The sequence below is a fragment of the Mustela putorius genome, unplaced genomic scaffold (assembly GCF_011764305.1).
Source record: "Mustela putorius furo isolate JIRA1106 unplaced genomic scaffold, ASM1176430v1.1 tig00000145_pilon_pilon_pilon, whole genome shotgun sequence".
Classification (NCBI taxonomy): domain Eukaryota; kingdom Metazoa; phylum Chordata; class Mammalia; order Carnivora; family Mustelidae; genus Mustela; species Mustela putorius.
Genome location: NW_025421294.1, coordinates 39338317 through 39359820, shown reverse-complemented (window position 1 = coordinate 39359820; position 21504 = coordinate 39338317). Strand labels below are relative to the sequence as shown.

The 21504-nt window shown below is 46.7% G+C and overlaps 1 protein-coding gene across 6 annotated transcripts in view; it reads left to right on the top strand.

Annotated features, from left to right (window-relative positions):
- DOCK2 (dedicator of cytokinesis 2) overlaps positions 1-21504 on the top strand; it is a 412101-nt gene that overhangs the window by 376217 nt on the left and 14380 nt on the right. For 3 of the 6 annotated variants that reach the window (XR_006605414.1, XM_004737633.3, XM_004737634.3), the window contains 9 exons: positions 31-121; positions 924-1043; positions 4582-4671; positions 6522-6626; positions 8631-8772; positions 13233-13314; positions 14453-14537; positions 15340-15426; positions 21290-21466. Coding sequence is in view for 5 of the 6 variants with exons in the window: in XM_004737633.3 (XP_004737690.1) it covers positions 31-121; positions 924-1043; positions 4582-4671; positions 6522-6626; positions 8631-8772; positions 13233-13314; positions 14453-14537; positions 15340-15426; positions 21290-21466 (979 nt within the window). In the remaining variant the exon portion in view is untranslated. Of the gene's footprint in view, positions 1-30; positions 122-923; positions 1044-4581; positions 4672-6521; positions 6627-8630; positions 8773-13232; positions 13315-14452; positions 14538-15339; positions 15427-16706; positions 16907-17445; positions 17614-21289; positions 21467-21504 lie in introns of those variants that run through there. The other 3 variants (XM_045075617.1, XM_045075616.1, XM_045075618.1) reach the window with 3 other exon arrangements.

The window sequence follows — 21504 nt, the reverse complement described above, 5'->3', positions numbered from 1 at the left end:
CTTGGTAACCTAGCATATTTCCCTGCACAGGTACCTGTACAAACTCCGTGATCTTCACTTGGACTGTGAAAATTACACAGAGGCTGCCTACACACTCCTTCTCCATACCTGGCTTCTCAAGGTACTGCCCTTCCAATGAAAGTGATTTGTGCTAGGATCTCTATGAGGCCCCAACAACAAATTAAAGAGTTAAGAAAGAAATAGAGAAAGAGAGAAAAAGAGGTAGAAAATGAGGGAGAAAGAGAAAAACAGAAAGGAAGGGAAGAGATGGAAAGAAAAGGAAAGTAAGGAAAGAGATGAAAGAAAAGGAAACGGAAAGGGAAAGGAATATGAAAGGAAGGGAAAGGAAAGGAAAGGAAAGAAATGGAAAAAAGAGTTAGCCAATAAATTTTGTTTTGCTCTGTCCCCAAACTCTTGACCTGGCCAGTTACTTCTCTACACTGCTTTGCCTGGTCATATAAAGTTTCAAGTGACATTCACATTTAGCAACAACAATAAACACCCCCCCACAAGATATATTTTACAATTTTATATAACATCCAAAAATCAACTATAAATCATCAGCATGCCCAGTGAGCTGTTTTCTATCTCTTGAAAACAGTATTGTAACTGCACAATATCTAAAGGATTTCCTTTGGCTTTTGAAAAGCTGGGACCCTGTCTTATAGGGGTTCAGAGAAAATACCTACAAATCATACACATGAGCCAAGAGAGAGTCAAATAAGCACCACTTGGCAAAAATCAGGAGGCACTTCCCAGATGGTTATTGCAGCCCAGCAAATCTCTAACCACTCACAGCCAGGGTGGTGAGCAAGCTGGCAGAGGTGCTGGCAGGGCTTCCTCTTGCTTCTCATTAGTGAGGAAGATACCTGCCTCTGGCTGCCTCTCAGCCCTGGGTGACTTCGTGTGTCTTTTCTTCTCAGTGGTCGGATGAGCAGTGTGCCTCGCAGGTCATGCAGACAGGCCAGCAACACTCCCAGACTCACCGACAGCTGAAGGAGACGCTCTATGAGATCATCATAGGCTACTTTGACAAAGGAAAGGTAATTTGTCCCTGTCTTTCCTCTCTCTGTGTGACCTTAGATATGGGAAAGTCGGTTCCTTCCTATACTCTGCACCCCATCCATCTACAGGTCTGGTCAGCTCTCCCTCCCAATTCTAAGTCTGATCACTTGACTCCACCTTCTCACCACCTTGATTCAAGTCCATTGTTCACTTGGCTACTCAATGGGTTCTCAGCAATCTGCCTTTTTCCTCCATTGCCTCCAACAGATCATCCTTCAGACAGAAAATGGGGATCATTAAACATACACTGGATCTCATCATTCTCCTGTTTACCGTCATCCCCATGGCTCTCCCTCATTCCACCAGAATGGTTACACAATCCTGCTCATGACCTGTGAGGGCCCATGTGAGCTGTCCTCTGACTGCTTCCCTATTTCATCCCTGCCAGCTCCCACATGTTGTATGCCACACTCCTTTCCACATCGGATTCTTTGCACTTGCTTTTCGCACCTTCGAACGTTTTTCTCCATAGCTTTCCATCACAGGCTCCTTCTCACAGCTCAGAGCTCTGCTCAGACATCACGTCCTCAATGACTTTCCCCGACCAACCTAGACAAAACAGAATTTTAGCATGCCATGAACACAGAGACTTGTCCACTGCTGAATCCCCATTGTCAAGCACAGAGACTGACATGTGAGGTCAAATAAATATATGTTGAACAAGTGAATGAATCAAGTAACTGAATGACACTATGATGCTATCACTGATTTTTAACAGTAAGGACAAAATGTTTGGTTGGGTTTGGTCAAGAGATTAGGCAGACCAACTGCTACCCACTCCCAGTCTCCAGGTGTCTTCAGGAAGCACCAACCCAAATGCATCCATTTGTCCTACAGGAGATGTGGCAGGTCGGCTAACTGCTCAGGCTCCTTCCTGGATTCAAACCTTACTCCTCTACTACCTACAGTTCCCTTGACCTCTTAGGGACTCCAGTTCCCACCCAAGATAGTGATACTAATAGTACGTACTTCCTAGTGTTGTTGTGCAAATTAGGTGAGAGAGCACATGTCGAACAACTAGTCCTATCTTCTTAAGTTTTAGCTCTCACCTTTACCCTCTTCTGCCTTCAAGGCCCCAGTGACTCGGCCACTTCCTCCATCAAGCTTTTCTTGAGTCCTCCAGCTTACCTGCAGCTTTCCCTCTCCTCTGAATTACAAGGTCTCTTACAGCTTATGGGGACATAATTTAATGGACTTAATTTTGGTCTGTTCTGTCGCTGCCGCTCATCGTATCTGTCTTAGCCTGATCTCCCCACCTTCCCTGGAAAGACAAAATGAGGTAATGTCTGTAGAAGGGCTTATAAATTCCCAGGAGCTGAGCAGTTGGAAAGACTGTTTTGATAATTTACAATTATAAGCCTCTTGAGGGCAAAGAGTTTGCCATTTCTGGAACCTTCTGCCCTACTGGCATCACGGCAGAGCTCACGATTTGTTTACAGCTAATTTGGTCCATAACAGTGTGAACGCTCAGAAGGACATGTTGAACTTTATCCTCTGCAAAGTATCCAGTTCAACTCACTCTCTGCTGAGCAGAGAGGAAAAAGACACCATCCCTTATCTCCAGCTGCTTATTATCTAGTGGCAAAACAGACATGCCAGTCATGATCTTTTTTGTGTAGTACCCTTTGGAGTTGTACAATAATGGAGGATGAGGGAGGGAAAGTCAGTGCCAAGGTACTTTGGGAGCAGAGAAGAGGGAACAGATGGGTATAGCTTACTCTGATAGCCACTGCTGTGGAAGTTTCCAGAACAAGCCCAAACTCTTCAGCATCCCTTTACCTTCCTTTCTCCACAGTGGAGATTTACTGCTCCAGAAACACACAAGGGCTTTCTCCTCCATTAGTCGACCTGTCAATACTTGTGAACTCCTGTATATCCCTTAAAACCCAGTTCTCACATCTATTTATGTGTATCTTTACCCACATGTGTTTCATGGAAGAAGAGACTGTGTCTTCTCCATATTTACGTTTGTCCCATCACTGTATGGAATATCAAGTCTGGAAACCAGCAGGTGCTCCATAGTTACTATATGAGATTCAGAGGGATGAGTGACTGTCAGAGGTCCCAGTGACCATGTGGGCAGACTCAGGGAGAAATCTTAAGGTATCTGACTCCCTCCCTGGCCCCTTAGTTGTCTCTTAACACATGGGGAGAGCATTTCTGGCATATTATGGTAGGAAGTTGGCAAATACCTACAAATGAGCCAGATAGTCCCCTGACCCAGCCCAGGACTATATCACCATCTTCCTGTCAGGCTTAAGAAAAGAAAAGCCCCAGCCCAGTCTGGTCTGTAGACTTGGTTCCTCCTGGCACATAAAGCATTTTTATGCCCTTCACTAAGTTGTCCACGGGTTTACAGCCGTGGCTCCTCCACTCGGCACTTGCTTTTATTTATTTTTATGCTTGGATGCAGAGAGAGCATTTTTGCTACAAAGCACACACTACATTTTGGCAACCTCCCCTCTCTCCTTCTCCACCTCCCCTAGCTTCTTCATTTAGATGCATTTTCCATTTTAAACTGAATATGAAATGTGATGGGTGTCCCTTGAGATTGCCAGATCTCCAGCCCACTCTGCATCTCACCCGCCTCCCTGCAGAGGCTCCCGACCCCCTTTAGTCTAAGATGGAAGGATGATCTATTGGATTCAGTCTAAGAGCAGAGGAAACAGAAAATCCCCTATATCCAGGGTTTTTTTTTTTTTCATTTTTTTTTTCAAATGGAAAAGACCTATTTACAAAAACTTCTTTTTTTTTTTTTTTTTTTTTAAGAGAGGGACTGGGGTGTGGGGCAGAGGGAGAGGAAGAGAGAGAATTTTAAGCAGGCTTCATGCCTAGTGCGGAACCCAACATGGGGCTCAATCTCACAAACCTGAGATCATGACCTGAGCTGAAATCAAAAGTCAAATACTTAACCAGCTAAGCCATCCAGGTGCCCCTTACAGAAAGTTCTAATCACTCTTTTTATGCTCTAGTTCCAGATCCATCCCCACCTCTATACAGCCCCTCCCAACTCATACACTCCAAATAACCCCATTAGGAAGTGACAGGTATAAAATTTTGGTTACATGAGATGAATAAGTTCTAGAGACCTGCTGTCCAACCTTAGGTCTATAGTTGACAATCCTCAGGTCACACCCAGGTGTGCATTCTAGCCCAGCTGTTGGTCAGGCGTGTGACCTGGGACAGTGTTTCTGTCTATCTGAACCTCCATTTCTCACTTGGGAAATGCAGATGTTACCAGTCACCTCCCAGATCAGCTGTGAAGAACCAAAGAGCATGCAACTAAAGTATTTATCCTCTTCTCTGACTGCTCCATTATTTGTCACAAAACTAGAGTGCGGGGCCGAGGAAGGGTCATGCTCCCTGTGAGGTAACTGGCTCGCTGTGCATGGGCTGGGCCTGGGTCCGAGAGAGGCTTGCAGCCCCAGGAGGCATGCTGCCGCAAGTCCCTTCCCCAGCAAGATTCTGCAAGCCTGGAGATGCCTCCTAACCTTTGTGTCCATGACCTTCCTATAGATGTGGGAAGAAGCCATCAGTCTGTGCAAGGAGCTGGCGGAACAGTATGAGATGGAGATCTTTGACTATGAGCTCCTGAGCCAGAACCTGGTAAGGTTGGGAGCCCAGGGCCTCGGACTCCCCAGGGAGGCTGGCGAGAGGAAGTGGGAGGCCAGGTGGGGTCAGGACTACAGAAAAGGACTGGAAGTAGGGCCTGGGCTGAGGAAGGCTGCTGCAAGCCTTCCTTCCAGATGGGAATGTTTCCAGAGAGAGTATTCTGGGAAAACTCATCAGTGACAGTTTCCCGGATGGAGTGGTAAGTACCTGCTTGGCACTGGGGCAGCCGCTGCTGTTGCATACCCGATAAACACTGGGCTACATTTGCAGTAAAATCCCCACAAATCACTAAGCCAATTAAATAAAAACGCAAATTTGTGCTTTCTGATTAACAGATAAATCACATTAAAATGCTCCCCATCTGGCCATTCCCCATTAGCTCCTCGGTGCTGGTGATTTGGTGGGGGTGAGTGGAAAGTGGGGGAAGCCAGCCTAGCCTGCTCATGCTGCAGATACGGGGCTTGGTGGGGAGGTGGCCTCTGTAGGGACAATGCAGGACACCCTGGCTGCTCCTACTGCTCAGACACTTCCCTCAGACCCAGGACCCCGATGCCCCATGCTGGCCTATTTGAAAGACCAGTCCAACTGTGTCCAGGAAACTCTAAAGCAAGAGGCAGAATGTGGAGAGATGATTTATGGCTCCTTTGAGGGGGAAATTGGTACTGAGTACAGTGTTCTTGTTAAAAACAGCCGAGCTGTTAGCGGTTTGTGCTGTGTGTAAGATACAATGCAAACACACAATCAGTCACACCAAAAGACACTACATCTACCTCATGTACATCCACATAGATGTTTGCAGACATGGAGACACGCATGCCTTCTCAACATGTGCCTTCATGTGCTTGCACCAGACACACACTCATGGAGTGCACACTCATGTACATACACCACATTCAGTACACATTTGTGTGCATACATACACACACAGAACACACGTTCGTTTGTACACATGCACACACATGTCCCGTACACAGTTATGTACATGTGCACACACCTAACACACGTGCAATATACATGTGCACATGTATGCACAGCACATGGGACATACACGTACCCATGAGACACATGGACACATGCATGTGCCTGGAACACATGCTTATGTGTGTGCACATGGCACACATGTGATCTCACGTATGCACACACATGGTACAGATTCATGTGCCTGCTGATGTACGTGCACATCTGCGCTCTGAGGCTCTGCTGCACAGGCTTGTGTCCATGCACATTTATCTCCATTGTGTCAAATGTAAGAAGCCATCGGCGTGAGATGTGGTATTCTTTTCATGTACCCTGTCATGATATCTGTCTAGCAAATAGCAATTGTAAGATGCTAGTAGATGTAAAGTAAGATGTAAACTGTTTTCAGAGATGTTAACATATGAAAACACACACCTCTCAGAACTGATGAAATACGTGAAGTATGCACACACAGGAAGCCATCTATATTCAGGCATATTTGTGCATCTGTAGAGCCTCATAAACACATGCCTGGTGTGCCTGGGAGGGGCAGCAGTGTGCCGAGGGGACTCTGGACAGCTGGCTGGATTAAGCCCCACACTTACTCGCTGCATTAGGAGACACCATTTCTTTCTCTGCAAAACAGATACGATACTTGGGAATTGTTACAAGGATGATGCAAGTAAACGAGCTAGTATTCAATACAGAACTTGGTATAGGGTAAATACAGCTATTGCTGTAATGTTTATAGACATATCCACGGACATGCAAACATGTGCACTGGGCATCTTGGTATAATGGTCATGTCTCAAGTGTGGTCTCTCTGAACTGAATGTGCCTTTGGTGTGCATCTATGCTGTTATAAGTTATGAGTTTTCTCCTTCCAGATCCAGCAGGCAAAATTCTATGAAAACATCATGAAAATCCTCAGGCCCAAGCCAGACTACTTTGCCGTTGGATACTACGGCCAGGGATTTCCCTCCTTTCTGCGGGTGAGTGTGCTGGTGACAGAGACCCAGGCCAGAGGCCTGTAGCCTCTCAGTTGTCACTTTGTGCTTTGAGGATCTACTTATCCTCAAACTCTGTTCTCTCCAGATTCCGAGTGCTGCCCTTCCCCCAGCACACGCCCAGTCCCTTCCATCATCACCATTCTCAGGCACCCCATGTTTCTCTAGATGTGCAGCAATCAGAGCTGCCCCATGAGGTAGTAGCTCGCTGCCCCTTGAGTGAGGCATTCAAAAAGAGCCGGAGGACCTCTGCTACCCAGTAGGCAAGGTAGAGCATGCATTCTCAGACCCTTTGGGCTCAGGAATCTCTTTTCTATCTGAAAAATTATTGAATTTTTCCATGAACTTTATATTTAAAGATTCTCTACATTTACCATATCCAAAATTAAAACTAAGAAAATTTTAAAATATTTATCCATGTACTTAAAAATAATCAATCAAGTTATGTTAACATAACTTGTGTCTTTATGAAAAATAGTGTGCATTTTCCCATAAAAATGTATGCAAACAGTAAGATTGTTTCATATTTCTGCAAATCTCTTTAATGTTTAGATTAAGAGAGAACAACTAGGTTCTTATACCTGTGTCTGCATTCAGTCTGTCATGATAATACACATCATGCAGGCTCTGGAAAATTCTACTTTACATCTGAAAGAATCAGAGTGAAAAAGGCAAATATCAGCTGACCATTGTTATGAAGAGTATTCCTTGGTCTTATGAGGTCCCAAAAGGGTCCCAGAGACCCTCAGATGTTTCTGGAACATACTTTCTGAACCAGTGCTCTTATGGATTATTCACTGATCATGTAGAGAGATGGACTAGGTCAGCTATAGGCTTCCTTCCTATAGGACACCTTCCAGTGAGCCTATGGTTCAATTCTGAGATCAAGGAGATACAAAAGAAACAGCAAATCTGATCTTTGACCTTACTTGATTTGAGGTCCAGTCCAGGACATAAGTCTCTCACTGTTACCAGTCAATGTGGGAATCAGAGTGGGCTCAGGGGAGGGAGCACCATAGCCTGCAGAGGAGATCCATAGTAAGACATTCCTCGATGGAACAGAGGTGGCTTCCCAAACCTGCTTGTTCATCAGAATGCCCTGGGGATCCTACTCCCATAGATCCCATTTCAGTAGGTATGGAGCAAGGCCTGGAGAGCTGAACTTCTAGAAGTTTCTGAGGCCCATCTGTCAGTCCCTCAGATTTGATAGCACTGAAAATGCAGAGGTGACAGATGAGGGCTTGGACCGAAGAACTTCCAGACCATTAGAGGTGGCACAGATGGTACAGATACAGTCTAGAACGGGGTTTCTCAGCTTCAGGACTAGTGACATTTTAGACCAGGTTATTCTTCATTATGGAGGCTGTCCTCTGCATTGAGGGACATGTAGTAGCATCCTGGGTCTCTACCCACATAGTTCTGGTAGCTCTCCCTTCCCCAAGCTGTGATGACCAAAAATACTTCCAGAATTGCCAGGATTCCTTAGGAGGTGAAATTACCCCCAATTTGAAAACTACTGATTTAGAGGAGGCTAACACAGTCAAAGAAGAATAAAGAGTGTATTTCTGTGCATCTAGAACCAGGAGCCATGAGATGAAAGACCCGAATGCTGGGACCTTCCACCCAGCAGGTCCAGCCCACATGGCCCATGAAAGGCAGAAGGGACGTTTTGTGGTCATGTAATCAGAAGAGCAGGTATGACACATCGAAAGGAGAGTGAGGAATAATTCTGAAAACTGTCCGTAAGACAATCTGAAGAAGTTCTCAGCACCCATGATCCCCTCTCCTTTTAGAATCAAACTTTTGAAAGAAGTGGTATGCCTAGGTCAGTGAAATGAGCTTCTTGCTGTAGTGGGGAAGCAGAAAGGAGAGAGATCTACAGGAAGTCATCATAGATCTGTGCTCATGTCACAAGCCTCCCAGCTTTGCTTGCATCACGTTCTCCAAGCCTGGGCCCTGAGATCTCTGTTGCGTGTCCTTTCTCTGCAGAACAAAGTATTCATCTACCGAGGGAAGGAGTATGAGCGGAGAGAAGATTTCCAGATGCAGCTGATGAGCCAGTTCCCCAATGCAGAGAAGATGAACACAACCTCTGCCCCTGGGGATGACGTCAAGAATGCCCCAGGCCAGTGTATCCTTGGAGAATGGCCCAACCAGGGTCCAGGCAGAGGCAGCTCTGCTGGGACTTTAGCCCACAGAGCCCCACCTTGGAGCTTAGAGCTGCTGCCACAATCATGGTAGTGGTGCCAATTTTAGTGTCCAACGTGGGATCCAAAGAATCCATCTCGGGAAACTCTAAATGTTGCATTCATTGACCAATTCACTCATTCAATCATTCTCATAATGAATACAATCAGGCCCTTCCTCTGTGCCAGTCATTGTGCAGGGTGCTGACGATCACACTCACAAAGTGATCCTACCTTCAGGAAGCTTATAGTCTAGCAAGTAAAAGAGACACCAAACAACTAATTGTACCATTAACTGTGTTTATACAAATGGGATTAATGCCAAGAGGAGGCCATGCAGGATACTGTGATTGGGAGGACAGAGATGGCTTCCTCGAGGAGGATAATGTTGAACGTTAGCAACCAACCAAAGGCTGGTGGGAGGCAGGGAGAATGGCCCAGACAGAGGAAAAGGACTCTTATGTGCCCAGGCCTCAAGTCAGAAGGAGCACAGCGGGTTCCAAGAACTGAAGTATTGTCACATTGCTCTTAATATAAGATCAAAACTCCTGGGTGAGGCCAGTAGGCTGTCCACCATGTGACCCTCTGACTCCTGCCTGCCTCTCCAATGTCATTGACCCCTCCCTGTGATTCTGTCTCCCTCTCATGCCCCTCTGACCACAGTGGCCTCATTTCTGTTGCCTTAACACACCTAGCCGGTTCCCCCTGGGCCTGTGCATCTTCTGTTCCCTCTGCAAGCCATGCCCTTCCCCTAGCTCCTTTCTCACCCATCAGACCCTAAGTTGGTGTCATCTCCTGTAAGAGCCTCTCCTACTCACTTATGTAAAGTGGCCTTTTCTGAACTCTTCATGAGCCTCGTATCTCAAACCTTGTTTGCTTCCTTTAGAGAACTGATCTCACTGTGTTATTTCTTGTGCTTTTTAAAGGTTAACATAAGCTAGACTGCAAGCTCTGCGAGGGCAGAGGCCTGCACTGCCTTGTTCACGGCAGTACCCCTCCCCCAGCCTGCCCCGGTGCACAAAGCTGACACTGAGAAATTCCTTGTGATTAATGCAAAGACAAGGGGAATAAGAGAGAAAGCAAAGAGAGATAGACAAATAGAGACAAGAAGGAAGAAAGGACACAGGGAGGGAGCCAGCTCATTGGAGTCCGCAGAGGAGGGCACAGGAAACACGAGATAATGCCAGTGAGGTTGGGTAGGCAGTGGTGTTCATAGGGACTGGAGGTGACACGCAGCAGGAGACAGGACTCCAGGGGGCAGAGAGCGTATGAACCCAAGGATCAGGCAGACAGCTGAGTGGAGAGGCGCTCACCCACACTAGCTCCCTGCACCGCACCCCGTAGCAAAAATTAAGTTACAGCCTTTAAAATGGAGTTGACAAGTCGCATGGCTGGTCTGCTAAGTCTGCCGAACCTTAATCCAAATATTTTTCCCTTGGGTGATAAATATGCATCTGTAACCTTTTCATTATGCTCACCTGCCCTTCATGCCTGCTCTGCCGCGGTATTTGCAAGAGGAAATGCAACTAGTCCTGGGGCTGCCTGGTTACAAATGCAGTTTTGGTTAGAGCGGAGATAGATTAGTACTGAGGCCCTTCTTCAGTGGACTTGTGGTGTGGACTAGCTCTGCGGTCTTGTAGTTTGGGGTGAAGGGAGAGCATGTGTTACTGGGCCATTTCATCATCTGGGGGACTGATTCAGTGCCAGGAATCAGGTGGAAAAGGATAAAGGGCTGACATTCGCTAAATGTCCTCTTCATGCCATGCATGAGAATGAACGCTTTGTAAACATTATTTCCTTAACACCCATAAAACTCTTTAAGATGGGTATTATTTTTGTCCTAGTTCATAAGGAAGGAATGTGTAGGGCAGAGAGTAAAGTAATTTTCCTAGGGGCACAAACCTAGTTAGTGATGGAGATGAGATCTGAACTCCAGGATCTATTTCCAAGTCTGTATTCTTTTTATAATGCCATCACTTTCATCAAGATTCACGAAGAGAATATTCTTTATTAACTGTTCACCATGTACCGGGCATTTTTCATGCATTGTTTCATTTTATCCTGAAAGCAATCCTGTGAGTTGGGGAGTATGACTCTGTATTTTGCAAATAAGAAAACCAAGGCTCAAAAAAATGTAAGCAGCTTGCACAAGGTCCTGGGAACCAATAGAGCTAGGATTTGAACTCATGTCTGCCTATTGCCAAAATCTGAGCCCTTATTGCTCTGCTCTCCTACCTTCTCTAGTAGAGCTGACAAGCAGCTTAGAAGGGTGACATCTCTCATGTCTTCTCATTTAAGTATCAAGTAGGGGAAGATATCTACAGCAAAGGTCTCTTCGTCTCCTATCTCCCATCTTCTGCCTGTCCAGAACTTGGGGTCACAGTTCCATGCATAGATTCAATATGTAGTGAGACAGTCTAGCCATATGTCCTCCTGAACGTGATTTGAGGGCTCCAGTGTCCCTAGCTTCCCCAGGACAGGTTTGGATTCTCCTCTTGGGCCAAGGCCAATTGCTAATATCAGTAAATATGACCTAGAACCTTCTCTACAGCAAGGGTTAGCAAACTTCTATGTCAAAGACCAGATAGGAAATATTTTAGACTTTGTGGCTGTGTGACCTCTGTGTCATAACTACTCAACTCTGTTGTTGTAGTGGGAGAGCAGCCAGAGATAATATATAAATGAGTTAGAGTGGAAACCAAAGTGGTTTCCTTCTCAGAGAAGGCTGTTGGCTCTATGGCTTGAGAAAGAAAATAGTTTTCCTGAATATTGCAGAAATCCTTCCAGTGAGGTTTGGCATTGGGTTCTCTCTCTCTCTCTCTCTCTCCTCTCCACCCCCTTCTCTCTCTCTCTTTCTCTCTGAGGGACTCCCATTTAATTCTCCAGAGGTAAAACAATTAAATCCCCAGCATATTAGTATGGACTGAGTTTATCAGAGGGGAACAATTGAATTTAACTTGGAATTATATTTTAGCCACTTCTTCCGTGTGAAAGGATCATAGCCTCTGCCATCAGAAAGCTCACAGTGTGGTGGGGAGGGCTTGGGAGGAGAAGAAGACAGGGAGCTAGAGAGATAAGAGTCCTAAGTACAGACAAATGCTGTGAAGAGTCGAAGGCAGGAAGGGACACCTGACTGGGGGTAAACTGAGAGCACACAGAGCCTGTCATAGTTCACATTTGCCTCAAGGGCTCAAAGGGAGAGGGGGTGATGTGAGAAAATATTTCAAGCAAAGGGCATAGAAGATTCTTTTGGGTAACCGGAGATAATGGTGGGACATGTGTTGGGATCATATTAGAGTATGATGTATTTGAATGCCAATAAGAAGAGTTTGTGATTTATTAGTTGGCAGAAATTTGAGGTTCAGGAGAGGTTTTCTGGAGTTCTGGTGGTCACTGGGATGCGTGTATCCAAGTACACTCATCCCACTTGTACACTCATGCCGACTTACAAGAGTACTTGGATACCTGAGGAAGAGAGATGAGTAAAGGAGTGATGACTGGGTTTGTTTATTTGGATTGCTCTGTTATCAGCTTAAAATGAATAAAGGTCTAGAATAGGCAGATAAAGCTCTCACCGCCTGTGCCTGTGTCAGGCATCACTAATCAATCATAGAACTGTTTCCCACTGAGCCTGGACACAGCCTTATAATCCTGCCACAGGCAGTTACTTTCAAGCTTTCAGACTTGGAATGCAAAATGATATCTATTTGCATGCTCTAAAGCAGTGTTTCCCAAGCTTAAGGATGCATATGTACCACCTGAAGATCTTAAGAAACTTCTCTGATTCAGTAGGTCTGAGGACAGGCTTGGGACTCACCATCTCTAATGAGCCTCCAGGTGATAGGGTACCACTGGGAAAGGACCACACTGGAGTCTGGAGTGAAAGAACCCCAAGCCGGGGCGTTAACAGATCAAATACAAATCTCTGTCCTCTTCTCACAAGCTGTGCGACCTTCAACAACTAGGCTGGCTTCTTTGACTTTGATGTCCTCATCTAGGAAAGGGGATGACTTACATGAATAACACTGCTCAGTGGAATTGGCGAGAAGCAAGGAGACCATGGGGAGATGTGTTCTGCAGCTGATTGAGAACTACACATTCATTAGATGATATTACCATCAATATAGAAATAGTGATGATGATGATTAAGGACCACCAACCAACTGTTAGCAGGGGCTGAGCCCTGGGATAAAGTTGCAAATGATAAGCAGTTCTGTTAAGGACCAGAGTGACTACTAACTTGTCATTAGGACTTAGTTGGCAGCCAGCAACCTGAGGTCAGTCATTCAATCAAACCTGGCCTCAGAAGGGCTGTCCTGGCAGGTCTCACCTGGGACCTGCTATATTTGGAACTGTCCCTGCGGTCGACAACATGGTATGTGAGCCTTAACTGCAGGAATCCCAGACATCCAGTGTTTCACTGTCCAGCCGGTCTTGGATGAACACCCAAGGTTCAAGAATAAGCCAGTGCCTGACCAGATAATAAAGTAAGACCCCAGTTCCCTGGAAGGAGGGATGGGGAAGAAAATGCCATGGGCTGCCAAGCCAAGCGAGTGGCAAGATAGGCCCTGGTGCCCTTCCAGTTCTTTCTCTGGGTTAGCCAGAGAAAGATTCTTTCCTCTTGGGGAAAGAATCACCTGCCCCCCATTAGCCATCTGGGCTCTGCCCTTGAAAATGCTGAAGCCAGAGATGGGAGGAACGAGGCACAGCAAATCCTCAGGAAGCAGCAATGACATGCACTGAGCTGGAGATGACAGAGCGGTCGGTTCCAAGGAGTCCCTAGCCAGACTATGGGAGCATAGTTCTGAGCACGTTCTTCCAATGGGACATCTCAGCATTTGTTGAGGTTGTGCAGTGACAGCGGTGTGGTCTGATTAGGATAAATGGACATTAGAGGAAGCAGCTTGAAGGCGGGTCTTCGTCTGTTCAGAACCACATCACAAGGTCAGAGATAAGGCCTTGAGGCAGGAGGTCTGTGGGGCACCCCCTTCTGAGCTGCCCAGTTTACCCGCCTCAGACCCAGGTTCCCGGTAGAGCTCGCAGAGGACAGTGGGAAGCAGGAGGACTTTGTGAGAAGAAGGGCCAGTCCCTTCCGGGAGAGGCAGCCTGCCCCAGTGCAGGAAGCTGAGCAGGTCTAGCTCAACTGGGGTCTGAGCCTCCGCTCATCCTTCAGCAAGATTCTGTGGGCAAGAATAGCAACTATACAGCTAGCACCATGCCCTGCGGGCCCCAGTGTGAGAGTCTCCCTAGAGATCCAGGAAGAGTAGCTGGAGCAGTGCTTGGGACACCTAGAGAAATCCTTAGAAGATACTCCTGGGACATGAGGCTAGGACCTTAGGCATATCTAAGTCCTTCGTTGAGGTCACAGGTGTGCATTAATGCTAGAATTCCAACCTCTTGGGTACCCTAAGGGGTATTGTGTTCTCATAGGACATAAGACTAGTCTAGCTGGTCTAGCTTCTAAATCATTTTGCAAGGAGCACCTGACTTTAAATGCTACAACAAGGGTATGGCCGACCTGAAGTTTGCTGTAATGAGCCTCCCTGGACAGCACCAGGTCAGCCCAGGTTTGGTGTCAGCAGCTTGGCATGCTACCAGGAGCCTCTGCCTCTTCCTACCTTGCAGCTTTTATAAATCCAACTATGTGCAAAAGTTCCACTACTCCCGGCCTGTACGCAAAGGGACCGTCGACCCTGAGAATGAATTTGCCGTGAGTATCTCCCCTCCCCTTCAGCAGCCTTGATCATTACCCCCACAGTGACCTTTACCAACCAGAGCAGGCACCTGCCAATGTCAGAATGGGAGGGCATTTGATCTAAAGCAGTAAGAAATAAAACTAACATCTATTGATATGGTGACACCCATTCTCCAGTCTTTTACATTGGGTTTGTTTTCATTTCTTGGAACTTAGTTTCAAGTCCAGGCCTCGTGTGAGATGCACTTCTCAACCACAGGGCATTCAGGCATTTGCAGAACATAGGATCCCTCAGGCTAAGCAGGGGTGTTGATGAAGTCAAACCTTCCAAGAAATAGTAATAAGAAGCCACAGCGATCTCAGTCCCCAGCATCTCCTGTGTGCTTCCCAGCTAGGATCTGTCTTTTGTTCCCAAGGCTGGCATGAGGAAGGGCTCTAAGTTTCCCTCAGCTCTTCACCTTAGACTGTGATTCTGCCTATTTTGGGAATCACTGGTCCTTTAAGAATATAGCACTGTGAACCCTCCCCCCAGAAAATACAGGTCGATGCATTCAATATTGCTTAAAATTCCTGACAATTCAGAGACCCAGACTAAGGTTTATCAAGCCTAAATCCAGAGACAACTTTAACTTCACATTGGGAAAGAATTCTTAAGAGTAATTTGGGAGTAGGTTTCTGAGTCCTGCAACATTCATCTGGACTCTAGGCAGATGAGAGGTTTGGGGGCCTGGCTGGGTTCTTGCCAAACTTCTCTGATGGCCAGTTTTCATGAAGTGTGTTGCTTTCCTGTCCTTGCCACCCCCTGCCTATGGGACAGTCGATGTGGATCGAGAGAACCTCCTTCATAACTGCCTACAAGCTTCCGGGGATCCTGCGCTGGTTTGAGGTGGTGCATATGTCCCAGGTAAGTCTCCAGGCCTTCCGGGAGTAGCCAGTCTCAGGAGCCCCTTTAAACTATAAGAAGGTGACAAGCTTTTGTTCAAAGCCTAGAATTCTAATGCAGGATGGGACCTGTGGTACCATCTAGATCACCCGCTTTCAGATTTCTCGCATAAGCATCAGACCAGTTACCCCCCACCCACCGCCCCGCAAATGAAACTTACACGGAACCTGATAATTAAGCTGATGAATGGGAGCGTCTGTGGTTGGGTGCAGAGGGGAGGCGGGGGGCCTGGAACGCCATCGCTCAGTCATACCCTCATCTCTTCCTCTCTCAGCAGCACCTTGGGGAGCCTCGGCAGAACCCCACTGTGAACCCATTTTATAGTTGGATAAAATGAGGCTCAGACAGAGGAAATCCCACAGAGGCAAAGTTTTGGCTAGACTGCAATTGTTTGAACTCCCCGTGGGGAGAGAGCATGTTTTTTGCTTCTCAACACACTTCAGGGCTCCCATGTCTTTAAACAGCTAAGGATCTTGCAGATCCCAGGATACAAAAGAAACGGCCAGGGTGGTTGTGAGGAAACTTGAAATGTGGGGACATACTCAGGGTGTCATTCCATTATTCACTTAATATTTAATGATTACCCAATCTCAAGCACCTAGAGATTTTCCAGTGGAGCTTACATTCTAGTGGGGAAGACATACTGAAAAGTCAAAGTAAGTAGAATAATGTCATGGTGATAACCAAGATGGGAAAAATAAAAGAAAGGGGCTGCTGGAGTGCTGCTGTGTTAAATGGGGTGGCCAGAGAAGGCCTTGTGGAAGGGAAGTATGGTCCACACAGATACTACAGATCCCAGGGCATTTTAGTAGTGGGACCAGCAAAGGCGCAGGCCCTGGGGACAGAACATGCTTGTATCTGATTCAGGGCAAATGAGGCTGAATAGTAGGAGCCTGACACCAGATCCTATAGGACCTCGTCGGCCACCATGAGGACTTCATAGCTTTTCCACTAATGACCTGGAGCCTTGAGAAGAGAAGGGACAAGATCTGGCTGGCATTGCCAAGTTACTGTAGTATCAGCTTGAGACCATTTCACTCTAGCCCCTTTGTCCCCCAGCGGCTTGATGGCCCTCTGATCTCCTTTTCACAGCCTTGGCCTAGACCTTTGGGAAAATATCATAATGATGACGACATCAACAAACTCTTGCCAAGCATGTGCTAAGCTGCTCACAGGCGTGACCTCATTTAATTCCCTCCACAGTACAACAAAGTAGATATTCTTATTCTCCCATTTCACAGATGAGGAAATCAACGTACCGTGTGAGTTTGTGGATTATTTAAGCTTTAGTGAAAGAAGTGGGATTTGATTTTCACCTCCTATCTCAGACATCTGGACCAAGTTCACTCTCTGCTTCCGGAAAGTGTCCCCAACCCATCCTGACATCATCAGCACCCTGCGAAGGAAAAACTGTTCATGCTCTTCATTCGGGGACACATTGGTAAATGATAAGCTTCGACAGGTGTCCCAGGCAGGGTATCAAAGGCTTTACAGCCTCTTCACAAAACCCCGTGACATATATGCTTTTACTATTCCCATTTTTGAGGTGAGGAATCAGAAACTTTCTGCTAGTACGTAGCCTCCACCATTGGCTCTGGCTGTGTCTTATCCCATGGTGGAACTCTGCTCCAGCTAGGTTGTGGGCAGGCTGAGGGAATTCCCGTGGTACTCCCTGTTGTCCCACCACCTGCCAACCCCTCTGGGGTGTTTCTCCTCAAAGCACCCATCACCCCCTAATGGAAGACATAATTTGCCTATAGGCTTTAGATATTTTTAATAGCTACAATTTTAAACACAATAACATATTAGAATATCAGTTCCAGGAAGAGAGATTTTTGTCTATTTTGTTCCCTACCCTATCTCTGAGTGCAAAAATTAGTCTCGGGCACATAATTGTTAGGTAAAGCCATCAATCCATCCCTCAGTGAATCAGCAGAAATCCTTAATATCTGAGCTGGATATCTTGTTTTGTGAACTCAGGAGTGTGAAGTTAGGAAAGAGTCAACCTGTTGTTTTGCTTCACTTATCTGGATGCCTTCCGAGAGAAGGGGTTTGAAAAACGTCCAAAAAGTTGATCGGAGTGAACTAACTACCTCTAATAGCCACCCTCAGTTGAGTTCCCAAGAACTTCAGGATGTCTCAGACATGAAAGTTTCATGCCTGCAGAGTGAGTTCATTTCTAAAAACCTGTTTCTGTCCTACATAAATTGGTAATCTTGTTGTCGGTTGTTTCTTGCACGAATTGTCATGACTTACAGTACTGTTTATACAGAACCGTGTTTTCCGATAGAATTCCAATGTCAGTTCTGTGGATTGAGGGTTCTTTCCTTGTTTGTGGCCCTGGGAACATGCAGTCTTTACAAAGGGCTCGGAGACCCCTTTCAGCGGGGATATTAACAAGCTGTATTTGTTGGACAAACACTGTATATCTCTGAGCCTTAGCGTTCGTTACCTGTAAGACAGAGATTGAAAAACTATGGAATTTCAGAGCTGAAAGGCACTGTAGAGGTCATTTTGTCCAAGAGGCTATAAATTCAAAAACCTTCCTAACCTGGGAAGATTCCGTAAATATGTGAAACCGTGGCATTAAGACAGAAGGGCATGGCCTAAGCTGTGGCACGCTCCCTCTGGTTGAACTACGTCTTAAAAACAGGAGAACTTGTGTCTGGGCTGAATGAGAGGCCCAGTTTGACCTCTGGGTCTCCAGTGTGCAAACCCACACCTGGTTCTTGTCCAGTCCCGTTACTGGCTTATAGACTCTGAAGCCCAGAATGGGACCTGAATTGTTCAAGTGATCAGGTAGGGGTAAATTGTAATAAAAACTTAGCCTGTCTTGTGCAGTTCATGGGATTCGTAAGAAGATTTAGGAGGGTGATAGGAGGGAAAGGCCTGGGCCGCCTGGGTGGCTCAGTCGGTTAAGCGACTGCCTTCAGCTCAGGTCATGATCCCAGGGTCCTGGGATTGAGCCCCGCATTGGGCTCCCTGCTTGGCATGAAGCCTGCTTCTCCCTTTCCCATTCCCCTGCTTGTGTTCGCTCTCTCGCTGTGTCTCCCTCTGTCAAATAAATAAATAAAATCTTAAAAAAAAAAAAAGAGGGACACGCCCTTGAAGAATATGAAATGCCACTTGATTGCAAGGGATCGCGTCACTTCATCTTTGAGCCGACGTTTCCCCCCTTAAAAATGTTCCCAGAGGATTTGCTCCCTGATAATTTAGTTTCCCCTCACAGCGCCTTGGGCAAGCATTATATACTTGTACTGCTTAAAAAGAAACTGAGATTGAGGCTAGAAAAGGGGTCGAAGATTCGAGGACTTGAATAAGTCCTAAGGACCAATAATAAGGCGAGTTTGGTAGCAGAGTGGACCAGCTGTGGTCAGGAAGCTCCCTTTAGCATCAGGAACCCATTCCCTCCAGCTCTGCAGTCAACCTTCCTGGGGCAAAGGACCCCGACTGTCCAGGGAACAAAAGAAGAGCTCCCGTTGTGGTGTAAGCCCAGCACAGGGCTGGCACCTTGGAGGCAATCAGTAAATGGAGCCGGCCCCATTAGCATGATGATTGCTTTTATTCCTGTTATCAGCCCCTGACATCCAGGCCTCCCACCAAATGCAGAACCCCCATAACTCTGCTGAGATCTATATACTCAGGCGTAGGTGAGAAACCAAAAGAATTTTCCTTTTCATTCTCTGTTCCTGATGGCTATAATGAGGTTAAAGACTTAGAGATTCAAAAATAGCTTCAGAAATGAGGGGAAAAGCCAATCAATAGGACTTTCCATTTTTAATAACTCTCCTTAAAGCCTGCATGTTTCAGACATGCCAGGCTATTGTTGAAATCCAGGTGTGGTGCTGGGCTCGATCCATGTGGTGGTGATAGATTTTCCTTGGAACTCAGTCTAGACCTCGGCTTTGTAAAGTCCCTGCGGGGATGGTTCTGTGTGCTTGCCAGAAATGGGACCACAGGTTGTAGCTTGTGGCCTAAGGACTGCAGCCCCCACCAGCCAGAGCAGGCTTCCCCGGGAGTTCATTTCCCTCTTTGTGCATGTGCCTGTGTGTGTACGAGCACATGTGTGTGCATGTTTGCGTGCGTTTGTGTGAATGCGGCAGGGGGCAGAAGGAAACAGAGGTCAAGTCTACTCTTTGGGGCCTTCGTACTGCAGAGAGCGGCCATCCTCAAAAGTGTCCAGAAACAAGGACTCAGCAGGGAGCCTGCTCCCCCCGCCCTGCTCTGCCTGCCTCTCTGCCTACTTGTGATCTCTCTTTCTGTCAAAAAAATAAATAAAATCTTAAAAAAAAAAAAGAGAGAGAGAGAGAGATGACCAAGAGCATGGCTGGAGAGGCTGGTCTGTCCTTCTCACAGTGATGGTTATAACAATTAGCAGGTACCAACTTTTAAAGCACTCTGCTGTGAGTCGAGTGTCATATTATCTCAAACAATCTTTGCTACATACCCAGTGAGACAGGCACAGTATCACCCTCATGTCACTGATGATACAGTGTAGGGTTCCTACTTCTAAGAAGTCTTCCCCAGTTACTTGAGCCTTCTCTCCAGCCTCTACTGGGCCCTGCCAGCAAGACTTACCTTCTTAAGGACAACTGCTGGCCTCTGTCCTCACATCCACAAGAATTAGTAGCAGTGGCTCCCAGCCTTTCTCTGAAGCAGGTTTTCTTATCCTCTGTCCTTGTTTTCCTAGAGTCAACCGAGGCTCAGAAGGGTTAGAAAACTTGCCCAAGGTTACACAGCTAGAAAAAAATAGCAGAGCTGAGATTTATATTGTTTTGATTTGTTCAGTTTAAGGGTCCACAGACCCTGGCTTGTGAGCTGCACCCCACTTACACCTGTTTGGGTAAATAGTTCTATTGTAACAACTAGGCTCATTCACTCACAGGCTGCCTGTTGCCCCTTTCTCCCTGCAATAGCAGGTTGTGTCCTTGGCTCAGAGCCTAAAATATTTACCATCTGGCCCTTCCACGGAAAAAGCGTGCAGATCCCTGGCTCTGTTTTGTGTTCCGGGTCCCATCTTTTGAAAACCACACTATTTTGCCAGTTTCCATTTTATGGCACTCTGTTTATACTGCTTTCTGAGAGGTGTTGGAAAGGGGCTTCATTTGATCCTCTCAACTAAATTGAGTCCAGCTTGGAGCAGTGACATTTTATACAACAACCAACCTTAGGACCTACTATGGGCCTGGTGATCAGATCGCCAGATGCCCACACAGATCATAATTCACACACAGTAGCTGCACAACAGGAGGGGCTGAATGGAGCATGTTTTGCCCAGGTAGTAAGAAGAGAAAACCCTGGGGCACCTGGTGACTCAGTTGTGGCTGAGTTGTTCGGCTCACGTCCCAGGGTCCTGGGATTGAGCCCCACTTCGGGCTCCCTGCTCACCAGGATGCCTGCTTCTCCCTCTCCCACTCCCTGTGCTTGTGTTTCCTCTGTCTCTGTGCCTCTCTGTCAAATAAATAAATAAAAATCTAAGAGGGAAGGAAGGAAGGAAGGAAGGAAGGAAGGAAGGAAGGAAGGAAAAGAGAAAACCCTCTTTGGAGCATACCCAGCCTCTGAAACCCCAGCAAGTGCCTGAGATTTTCTGCCTCTTACTCCCCAGGGAAATGCCGTTCTCAGTAAGCAGAAAGTTAGCCTGCCTTTCCCTAGACAGGAGACAGCCCCGAGAGCTCACTGATTACAACAAGAGCCTGTTACAGCCCCTTCGGGAGGATTGCCTCATTTGCATTCCAACCCCAGATGAAATCAATACCAATAATTATATCTGTTTTTAAAGCACCCTGCTAAGGCCCTTTCTTCCTGATGATCTTATTTTCAACAGACCACAATTAGCCCTCTGGAGAACGCCATCGAAACCATGTCCACAGCCAACGAGAAGATTCTGATGATGATCAACCAGTACCAGAGTGACGAAAGCCTCCCCATTAACCCGCTCTCCATGCTCCTGAACGGGATCGTGGACCCCGCTGTCATGGGAGGGTTCGCCAAGTATGAGAAGGTGAGGGCTTCCACACACCAGCCACCCCCGCCCACGAC